The following is a 10,815-nucleotide window of genomic DNA, read 5'->3' as shown; positions in this document are numbered from 1 at the left end:
CCAAGGAAAAGGTTTCGTTCCTGGCACCCGGCTCCTCGTCCTCCCTGTGGAGCCAGAGGGATTCCCCATTCCCACTCCAAGGCATTTTTCCCTACATTTAGATGCTCTTCCATGCATTCCTGGCCCTGGAGCAGCAGCACTTGGAAGCTTGTTGGACCATGGAAGCAGCCACCAGTAGTGGAGTGGCTGGGAGTCAGAGCTCCTTTTCCAGCAGCCTTTTCCTTGTGTGCAGCCCTCATCACTACGGATCTGGGGGATCAGGATGCAATTTCAGCCTCATCCTGCATCATCCCCTTGACTGCTCATTACCTGTGTTCTTGCTCCTTGTGGTCCTGAGCTGAGCCTGGCTCTTGTGGAGACATTGTCTGCTCCATCACCTTCTCCATAGGGAAAAGAGGGGGACCAGAGCCCCCCTCTGCTGCTCCTGCCCTCCTGTTCCTCAGAGAGGGACCTTCATCAGGGACTGGATAGGACAAGGGGTGATGGCTTCAAACTGAACCAGGAGAAGTTCAGGTTGGAGATAAGGAACAAGCTCTTCCCATGTCTCTCTGTCCACTGGATCTCACCCAGAGCGCGATCCCCATCCATAACCCCTCACATTAAGATCCCTATGTCCCATCCTGGGCAGGTTTTCCCTAAATCCCTCCCTCCAGCAGCAGGAGGTGAGCAGCATCCTGCATCCTTCTTCCTGGCAGGAGAAGGCTCTATTTGGACATCATCCCCCATAACTGGAAGCACCAAGGACCACATCAGCCTGGCTCCGCATGGCTCCTATCTGCAACACTGGGGGTGCTGGGGTGATGCTGGCAGCATTCCTCCCTTTACTGTGCAAACAGGCTCCTGGTGAGTGTATATCCCATGCACTGCCCCTGCTCCATCCATATCCCAGCGTTGGGATCACATCCGTGTGCCCCCCCCCCCCCCTTGTTGTGACCACCGTGGAGGTCCTGCCCCCCTAAACCACCCTATTCCCCCATTTAACACCCTTCAACCCTCACTTCTAAGCATACAGGGGGAGCCTGATGCTGCATCCTGCCTTGGTGACCCCAACCTTGGACAGGGCTGTATACGGAGGGGGGAGAAATCCTTATGGAATGGGGACCTGGAGCCTGCAGGGATTGCCCCGGCAGCAGCGCCTGCCCTTTGCTCCCTCCTATCAATCATTTACCTGCCTCCGACCTTCGCTCCAGCCCCTGGCCTTTGGTTGGGGAAGGGGGGGGGTTGGGGGTGACCCCATTGCACGGGTACCCCCCCCCCCGAAACCACCCCCTTGGGTGCCCCCCCAGCACCCCCAGCTCCACTTTGGCCCCTTTATCTGCTGCGTGCTCCTCTCTGGTGGGTCCCTGTGCAGGGCCGGGCAGGCGGCCCAGTGCCGCCAGGAGGAGGAGGAGGAGGAGGAGCGGGGGGGAGAGGCCACGCCGGAGCTTTGCCAGATGTGGGAAAGGGAGAGAAAACGGGGGGGGAACCGGCGCTTCCCGCCGCGCAGGGAGCCCCCATTCCCTGTATCCCTGAGCCCCCGCTCCCTACAGCTGAGATCGGAGCCGCTCGCTCCATCCGTAGGAGCCGGGCTGGGTGCGAGCATCCCCATCCAACGCCTCCCTCCGGCGGGCGCGGAGCCGGGTGCCGATGGGTTCCCCCCCCCCCCCCCTCACCCCTGCAGCGCTCCCCGCTCTCGCCTCCCTCCACCCCCCGCATTGTTCCCGGCGTGGAAGCCGGGAGGAGGAGCAGGGCCAAGGGCCAGGCTGCGGTAGGCGCCCGTCGGAGCAAGGCAGGAGCGCGCCGCAGCCCCTGTCATGTTGGGGGAGCTGCTCTTCCAGGCTGCCTGTGTGTCCCTGCTCATCCCGGCCGGCCAGGGCAGGGCGCACCCCGGCAGGAAGAAGCCGCCCGGCTTTGCCTTAGAGAGGTACCCGCGGCTTCCCCCTCTTCCTCCTTCTCTTCCTTCCCCTTCTCCCGGCTACACCTGGGTTGAGCTGTGCCAAACCGGCTCCGGCCGTGCTGCCCATCCCCGTGTGTCCTTCCCTCTGCATCCGTGCCCTGCTCTCTTATCCCTATGCTCGGGTCGTTGGGGCACGGCTCTCCCTGCATCCCACTTGTTTCTGGGTTCACTCTCCCCCTGCATCCATGCGCTGCCTGGTACAGCGTGGCCATGGGCACGTCGTGACCGCTCCTCGCATCCCCTTATCCCGCGTTCCCATGGCACAGGGGTCCCCAATGGCTTAAGGAGCAAGCCCAGGACCTCTGCTCTGTCCCAAGGGGCTGGGATGGGGCGGCCTCATCCCCTCATCCCTCACACAGGCGCCGCGTGGGGCCCCACGTCTGCTTCTCCGGCTTCGGCAGCGGATGTTGTCCCGGGTGGATGCTGTCCCCGGGCAGCGGGCAGTGCACCCTGCGTGAGTGATGGGATCACAGGGGGGATATGGGGGTCCTTGCATGAGTGATGGGCTCAGAGGGGGGATATGGGGGTCCCTGCATGAGTGATGGGATCACAGGGGGGATATAGGGGTCCTTGCATGAGTGATGCGCTCAGAGGGGGGATATGGGGGTCCCTGTGTGAGTAATGGGATCAGAGGGGGGATATGGGGGTCCTTGCATGAGTGATGGGCTCAGAGGGGGGATATGGGGGTCCCTGTGTGAGTAATGGGATCAGAGGGGGGATATGGGGGTCCTTGCATGAGTGATGGGCTCAGAGGGGGGATTTGGGGGTCCCTGTGTCAGTAATGGGATCAGAGAGGGGATATGGGGGTCCCTGTGTCAGTAATGGGATCAGAGAGGGGATATGGGGGTCCCTGTGTCAGTAATGGGATCATAGTGGGGATATGGGGGTCCCTGTGTGAGTAATGGGCTCATGGGATGGGATATGGGGTTTCCTGCCCTCCTCATGGCCGCTTGTCCCCTCTGCCCGCAGCACTTTGCCCCTTTGGCTGTGGCGATGGCTTGTGCATCGCTCCCAACCTGTGCTCCTGCCCTGATGGAGAGCAGGGCATCACCTGCCCAGGTACCGCTCCAAGCCCTGTCACCCGCATCCCCATCCCTGGCAGGGGCAGGGATGCTCCTGGCGCCATCCCTATGGGATCCAACGGGCAGGTGGGTGGGTTCCGGTGCCCTGTGGTCCCCAATGTCCCTCCTGCAGAGCCACCGGGGACATGCGGGGAGTACGGCTGCGACCTCGCCTGTAACCACGGCGGGTGCCAGGAGGTCGCCCGCGTCTGTCCCCTCGGCTTCTCCATGGTGGAGACGTCCAACGGGATCCGCTGCACCGGTGAGAGGGGCGGGGGGCTCCGGGCGGGGTGCGGGTGAGGGTCCCGCATCTCCACCGCTCCCTTCCCACCCCGCAGACATCGACGAGTGCCTGAGCGCTGCCTGCGAAGGGCGCTGCGTGAACACCGAGGGCGGCTTCGTCTGCGAGTGCGGCCCCGGGATGCAGCTCGCTGCCGACCGCCACAGCTGCCAGGGTGCGCGGGGACGCGGTGGGGACGGGGGGGGCAAGGACTGGGGGTGCTGCGGGAGGAGCGGCTCCCCATGACCCGGCTTCAGCCCGGAACCCCCCCCCCCCCGTGCTGGGCTGCACCCGCAGCAGCTCAGGGAGGGGATCCTGCCCCTCTGAGATCCCACCTGGATGCTGCATCCAGCTCTGGTGTCCTCAGCGTCAGGACACGGAGCTGTTGAAGAGGAGGCCACGAGGATGCTCAGGGACCGGAGCAGCTCCCGCATGGAGCCCGGCTGGGAACATTGGGGCTGCTTGGAGAGCTCAGAGCAGCTCCCAGTGTGTGAAGGGGCTACAAGGATGCTGGGGATGGGCTCTGCATCAGGGGCTGGAGCGATAGGACAAGGGGTGATGGGTTCAGACTGAAACAGGGGGGATCCGGATTGGATGTAAGGAAGGAATTCCTCACTATGAGGGTGCTGAGGCGCTGGCCCAGGGTGCCCAGAGAAGCTGTGGCTGCCCCATCCCTGGCAGTGTTCAAGGCCAGGTTGGACACAGGGGCTTGGAGCAAGCTGCTCCAGTGGAAGGGGTCCCTGCCCGTGGCAGGGGTTGGAGCTGGAGGAGCTTTAAGCTCCCTTCATCCCAGCCCATTCCATGACTCCACGATCCTCTCCCTGCAGACACAGATGAGTGCTTGGCCACCCCGTGCCAGCACCGCTGCAAGAACAGCATCGGCAGCTACCGCTGCTCCTGCCGGCCCGGGTACCACCTCCATGGGAACAGGCACTCCTGTGTGGGTGAGCACCGCATCCGACCCCCCCTTTCCCTCCCCACACCACCAATCCCATGGGATGAAGGCGACCATTGAGCCCATTGAGGTGCTGTTACCGCCTTATCCTCATCCTTACATGGATGCTCCCGAGCCCATTCCTGGGATAACAGCGACATTCCCGGGATGTCCCTGCCACATCCCCTTGTTCCCAGATGTCAACGAGTGCCGGAGGCCTGGGGAGCGCCGCGCATGCCAGCATTCCTGCCACAACACCCCGGGCAGCTTCCAATGCTCCTGCCGCCCCGGGTACCGCCTCAGCGGGGACAGGGTGTCCTGCGAAGGTATCCATGCCCTCTGGATTGGCACTGGGAAGGTGAAGCGGGATGCTCCCATTCCCTGCCCCAAGTGATGCCCGTTCCCTCTTCTCCCAGGTTACCCCAAATCCATCCTGGCGCCATCGCCCATCCTGCAATCCCTGCAGCATCCTCCCACCCTGGTCCTGCTCCCTCCTCCCGGCTCCGGGGCATCCCTATTGGTCCCCAGGGGCTCCCCTTCATCCCAGCTCCCCGCTGCGGCTCCCGGTACCCAATTCCCTCCCTCCTCTCCGGCGTTCCCGGCCACGGAGCCATCCCGACACGGAGCTCCTGGATCCTCCACCCCATCAGCCCCGCGCTGCTGGGACCGGGGGATCCCGCGGGATCCCGGTGCCCGCTGGATGGAGCCGGGATGCCGGAGCTGCTCCTGCCTGGTGAGCACCGTGCCCCCCCCTTGTGTCAACCCCCCACTACCACCATGGCCCTGCTGAGCCCCCCTGTGCCCATGCAGGGGGGACAAGTGCTCTGTGAGGCTGTGACCTGCCCCGCGGTGTCCTGCTCCCATCCATTGCCGGCTCCGAGCGGGAGCTGCTGCCCCACTTGTGCAGGTGAGCCCCAAACGCCCCCCCCCCATCCCAGCCCTATTGCATGGGGCAGCCCCCCCTGACCCCCTGGTCCCGCAGGCTGCCTGCACGAAGGGGTGGCCCGGGCTGAGGGCGACGTCTTCTCCTTGTCCGATGGGAATTGCACCGTCTGTGTCTGCCTGGTGAGCACACGGCATCCCCCTTGTCCCTGTGTCCCTGCATCCCATCCTCCTTGTCCCCATGTCCCCTGCATCCCATCCTCCTTGTCCCCATGATCCCTACATCCCATCCTTGTGTCCACGTCCCCTGCATCCCATCCTCTCTGTGTCCATGTCCTCTGCATCCTATCCTCATTGTGCCCATGATCCCTGCATCCCATTCCCTCTGTGTCCATGTCCTCTGCATCCCATCCTCATTGTGCCCATGATCCCTGCATCCCATCTTCCTTGTCCCCATATCCTCCCCTGCATCCCATCCTCCTTGTCCCCATGATCCCTGCATCCCATCCGCTCTGTGTCCATGTCCTCTGCATCCCATCCTCATTGTGCCCATGACCCCTGCATCCCATCCTCCTTGTCCCCAGGGACAGGGAGCATCCCCCTGCATCCCAATTCAGGCTGATGGATGGGGATGCGCTATTGCGGATGCTGCCCTGCCAAGGATCCTCCATGCCTGAGGAATGGGGAACCTTGTGACAGCTCCGTGTTCCCCTCCACAGGCTGGGAACATCTCCTGCATCTCCCCCGAGTGCCCCCCTGGCTCCTGCCCCAGCTCCTCCTCCTCTGACTGCTGCTCCTGCCAGCCCGGTGGGTCCGAGACCCTCATCCCTTGGGATGTGTGGGGCAGGGGGACCCCAGGCCCTGCTGGGATGGGGACGGGGCTCAGGAGGAGCTGTGCTTTGCTCCATGATCCCATTCCTGGTCCTGCTGCCTCCCTCCTCCCCAGCCAAGTGCAGCTTTCGGGATCGGACGTACGCGCACGGTGCCCGCTTCAGCCTGGATGGGGATGAGTGCACCACCTGCGTCTGCAGGGTAGGTCCCAAGGGATGCTCCAGGGCTTCCTTGTATTATCCTGACGGATGGGAACCAGGGATGCTCCAGGGCTTCCCTGTATTATCCTGACGGATGGGAACCAGGGATGCTCCAGGGCTTCCCTGTATTATCCTGACGGATGGGAACCAGGGATGCTCCAGGGCTTCCCTGTATTATCCTGAGGGATGGGAACCAGGGATGCTCCAGGGCTTCCCTGTATTATCCTGAGGGATGGGAACCAGGGATGCTCCAGGGCTTCCCTGTATTATCCTGAGGGATGGGAACCAGGGATGCTCCAGGGCTTCCCTGTATTATCCTGACGGATGGGAACCAGGGATGCTCCAGGGCTTCCCTGTATTATCCTGATGGATGGGAATCAGGGATGCTCCAGGGCTTCCCTGTATTATCCTGATGGATGGGAACCAGGGATGCTCCAGGGCTTCCCTGTATTATCCTGAGGAATGGGAACCAGGGATGCTCCAGGGCTTTCCTGTATTATCCTGACGAATGGGAACCAGGGATGCTCCAGGGCTTCCCTGTATTATCCTGAGGGATGGGAACCAGGGATGCTCCAGGGCTTCCCTGTATTATCCTGATGGATGGGAACCAGGGATGCTCCAGGGCTTCCCTGTATTATCCTGACGGATGGGAACCAGGGATGCTCCAGGGCTTCCCTGTATTATCCTGATGGATGGGAACCAGGGATGCTCCAGGGCTTCCCTGTATTATCCTGACGGATGGGAACCAGGGATGCTCCAGGGCTTCCCTGTATTATCCTGATGGATGGGAACCAGGGATGCTCCAGGGCTTCCCTGTATTATCCTGAGGGATGGGAACCAGGGATGCTCCAGGGCTTCCCTGTATTATCCTGAGGGATGGGAACCAGGGATGCTCCAGGGCTTCCCTGCACCATCCAGGAGGGATCCTTGCCTGGCGCTGCAGCAGGACGGGCGGCACAGGGGGGTCCATGGCAGGGGGTTACAGGTCCCTTGTCCCCAGGCTGGCGAGGTCGAGTGCTCCTTTGCCCCCTGCCCCGCACTGGATTGTCCCCAGCACCAGCAGCACCTGAGGCCCGGGCAGTGCTGCTTCACCTGCAGGGAACCCCCGGCCCCCGCCGGTGAGAACAGGGGTGGGATGGGAGGGGATGGGATAGGATAGGATGGGGTGGGGTGGGATGGGAGGAGATGGGATGGGTGGGATGGGATGCGTGGGATGGGGTGGGATGGGATGGAATGGGATGAGATAGGATAGGGTGGGGTGGGATGGGAGGGGATGGGATGGATGGGATGAGATAGGATAGGATGGGGTGGGGTGGGGTGGGAGGAGATGGGATGGGTGGGATGGGATGCGTGGGATGGGGTGGGATGGGAGGGGGTGGGGTGGGATGGAAGGGGATGGGATGACTGGGGTGGGATGGAGTGGGATGGGATGAGATAGCTGGGATGAGATAGTTGGGATGGGATGGCGTGGGATGAGATGGGGTGGGATGGAAGGGGATGGGATGAGTGGGATGGGATGGAAGGGGATGGGGTGGCAGAGATGCTTGGGGACAAGGAAAATGGGATTGGGGTGATATTGAGGATGGGATGTAGGGGATATGGGGACCAGAAGGATGGGATGTAGAGGATGTTGGGACAAGGAGGATGGGATGTAGGGGACATGGGGACATGGAGGGCAGGGGAGCTGGATGTGGGTGCACAGGGACTGGCAGGGCATTGGGAGGCTGCAATCCCTGCGGGTCAGAGGTGGGCGATGGGCACCACGCACACGTCCAGCACTGGGTGTGCATCAGGAGGGGGCAGGCTGGGGGTACCCACGTCCCCTCCATCCCACCCCCATCCCAAGGCTGCTTCCTGGATGACAACGGCGTGGAGCTCCCCGTCGGACAGATCTGGTCTCCGGGCGATCCCTGTGAGTTATGCATCTGCCAGGTGAATGAGAACCTGCTCTGCTCCACTCCTCCCCTCGGAATGCCGGGCTCCTCATGGCCGCGATCCCCTGCCTCGGGAGGGGTTTGATCCCCATGGATTTGGGCAGCCTGAGGTCTCGGTCAAGTGCTTCTCCCCTGCAGGCTGATGGCTCAGTGAGCTGCAAGAGGACGGACTGCGTGGAGACGTGTCCCTATCCCATCCGCATCCCTGGGCAGTGCTGCCCTGACTGCTCCGCAGGTGAGGATGCTGCTGGGGGCATCTGCTGTATCCATAGGGATACAGGGAGGTGGTAGCAGGGCAGCGGAGCTGGTGCAGGGCCTGGAGCCCAAGGGTGATGGGGAAGGGCTGAGGGACCTGGGGGGTTGACAGGCTGGAGAGTTGGGCAGGGAGAAACTTGATGAAATATAACAAGGGAAAGTGTAGAGTCCTGCATCTGGGCAGGAACAACCCCAGGTTCCAGTATAGGTTGGGGAACGACCTGTTAGAGAGCAGTGTAGGGGAGAGGGACCTGGGGGTCCTAGTGGACGGCAGGATGACCATGAGCCAACACTGTGCCCTTGTGGCCAAGAAGGCCAATGGCATCCTGGGGTGTATTAGAAGGGGGGTGGTCAGTAGGTCGAGAGAGGTCCTCCTTCCCCTCTACTCTGCCCTGGTGAGACCGCATCTGGAATATTGTGTCCAGTTCTGGGCCCCTCAGTTCAAGAAGGACAGGGACCTGCTGGAGAGAGTCCAGCGCAGGGCAACTGAGATGATTAAGGGAGTGGAGCATCTCCCTTATGAGGAAAGGCTGAGGGAGCTGGGTCTCTATAGTTTGGAGAAGAGGAGACTGAGGGGTGACCATATTAGTGTATATAAATATATAAAGGGGGAGTGTCACGAGGATGGAGCCAGGCTCTTCTCAGTGGCAAACAATGATAAGACAAGGGGTAATGGGTACAAACTGGAACACAAGAGGTTCCACTTAAACTTGAGAAGAAACTTCTTCTCAGTGAGGGTGACGGAACACTGGAACAGGCTGCCCAGGGCGGTTGTGGAGTCTCCTTCTCTGGAGACATTCAAAACCCGCCTGGACACATTCCTGTGTAACCTTATCCAGGTGTTCCTGCTCTGGCAGGGGGATTGGACTGGATGATCTTTGGAGGTCCCTTCCAATCTCTAACATACTGTGATACTGTGATACTGTGGTTCAGTCTGGAGAAGAGAAGGCTCAGGGGGGACCTGATGGCTGCCTACAAGTGCCTGAGAGGAGGATGGAGCCAGGAGGGGCTGGGCTCTGCTCCCAAGGAACAAGGGATGGGACAGGAGGAACCGGCCTCAAGCTGCACCAGGGCAGGTTTAGATGGAGCTGAGGAACAATTCCTGCCCCAGAGGGTGCTCAGGCATTGGCACAGGCTGCCCAGGGCAGGGCTGCAGGCACCGGCCCTGCAGGTGCTCACAAACCCTATAGACAAGGCTGCAGTGCCATGGGTCAGGGGTGGCCTTGGGGCTGGACTTGCTGCTCTTCAAGCTCTTTCCCAACCCCACTGACTCAACGGGGGCCCCAAACCCATCTCCACACCCCAAATCCCCCCTTTCCCTCCAGGCTGCACCTACATGGGGAGGATCTTCTACAACAACGAGACCTTCCCCTCCGTCCTGGACCCGTGCCTCAGCTGCATCTGCCTGGTGAGGGCTGTGCCGGGCCCCACGCGATGCCGTTGGCTCTTCGCCCCATGGGTTCAGCCCAGGGTTTTCCCTCCTTTGCAGGAAAAAGCCTTGGGGAATTCCCCCTTTTCCCCCCTCCCCGTTCCCGGTGCGGGCTCTAATTCCCATCTCTCGCAGTTGGGCTCGGTGGCCTGTTCCCCCATGGACTGTGCCATCTTCTGCACGTACCCCTTCCACCCCGAGGGCGAGTGCTGCCCCGTCTGTAACGGTAGGGACCAAAGGGGACAACCAGGAGGGGTCCTGGCCCCACCTTGTCCCGTCCCCCCCCATCACCCCCTCATCGCTGCCGCCCCATAGACTGCAACTACCAAGGTCGGAAGGTGGGGAATGGCCAAACCTTCACCCCCGAGGGCCAGCCCTGCACCCGCTGTACCTGCCAGGTGAACAGGGGGGACATGGGGGTGGCAATGGGGGGCACGATGGAGGGGTGGCAATGGGGGGGGGCTGACCCCAACCTTCCCCTCGGTACCAGCTCGGGGAGGTGAGCTGTGAGCAGAGGCTGTGCCCCCGGTCCTGCGCGGAGCTCGCTGCGCCCTGCCAGGCTCAAGGTGATGCTCGGGGTGACGGGCTTCCAAAGGGGACCCCTTTGCTCTGGAGCACCCTGGGGTGCACCCATACAGCCCATGGGGGTCCCCAAGGGGGAGGTGGGTGCTAACACAAAGCATCTCTCCATAGCCGCAGACGTCCGGCTCCCGCTGCAGAGCAGTGACCTGGCCCCATCCCCATCCCTGGCCCCAAGCCATGAGGACACCCCCACTGCAACCCCAACGCCCCCCCCATCATCCCGGCCCCCCCGGCCCCGCCTGGCCCAGCTCCTGCTCCCCAACACAGCCCCCCCCGGCCCCTCTTTGGGGGGTGCAGGGGCTGGGGAGCCCCCCGAGGCCACGCTGAGCCCCTCGGGGCACCCATCTCTGCCCCTCAATGCCCCCTCTGAGGCCGGAGCCCCCCCGGCTCCCACAGGCAGCCCCAGAGCTCAGAGACCCCCCAGGGACACGGAGCCCTCTGCTGTGACACCGGGCAGAGGGGAGAGCCCCGGGGCCATGGCCCCCTAGGGA

At 62.5% G+C, this 10,815-nt stretch overlaps 1 protein-coding gene across 1 annotated transcript; it reads left to right on the top strand.

Moving 5' to 3' along the window:
• Positions 1 to 1,793: 1,793 nt before the first annotated feature.
• On the top strand, positions 1,794 to 10,812 carry VWCE (von Willebrand factor C and EGF domains; the record flags this gene model as incomplete). Its single annotated transcript, XM_080618351.1, has 20 exons — positions 1,794 to 1,903; positions 2,296 to 2,390; positions 2,906 to 2,995; positions 3,131 to 3,259; positions 3,336 to 3,452; positions 4,105 to 4,221; positions 4,367 to 4,537; positions 4,628 to 4,944; positions 5,022 to 5,118; positions 5,194 to 5,276; positions 5,813 to 5,900; positions 6,040 to 6,125; positions 7,125 to 7,242; positions 7,971 to 8,056; positions 8,197 to 8,293; positions 9,639 to 9,721; positions 9,878 to 9,968; positions 10,058 to 10,140; positions 10,233 to 10,308; positions 10,442 to 10,812. 20 exons carry the CDS (start codon positions 1,794 to 1,796, stop codon positions 10,810 to 10,812), a joined length of 2,505 nt encoding a protein of 834 aa, XP_080474477.1.
• Positions 10,813 to 10,815: the final 3 nt, after the last annotated feature.

Source organism: Psittacula echo, assembly GCF_963264785.1.
Source record: "Psittacula echo genome assembly, chromosome: 5".
Classification (NCBI taxonomy): Eukaryota; Metazoa; Chordata; class Aves; order Psittaciformes; family Psittacidae; genus Psittacula; species Psittacula echo.
The sequence above is the reverse complement of the archived record's forward strand: the minus strand, read 5'-3'. Positions and strand labels throughout refer to the sequence as shown.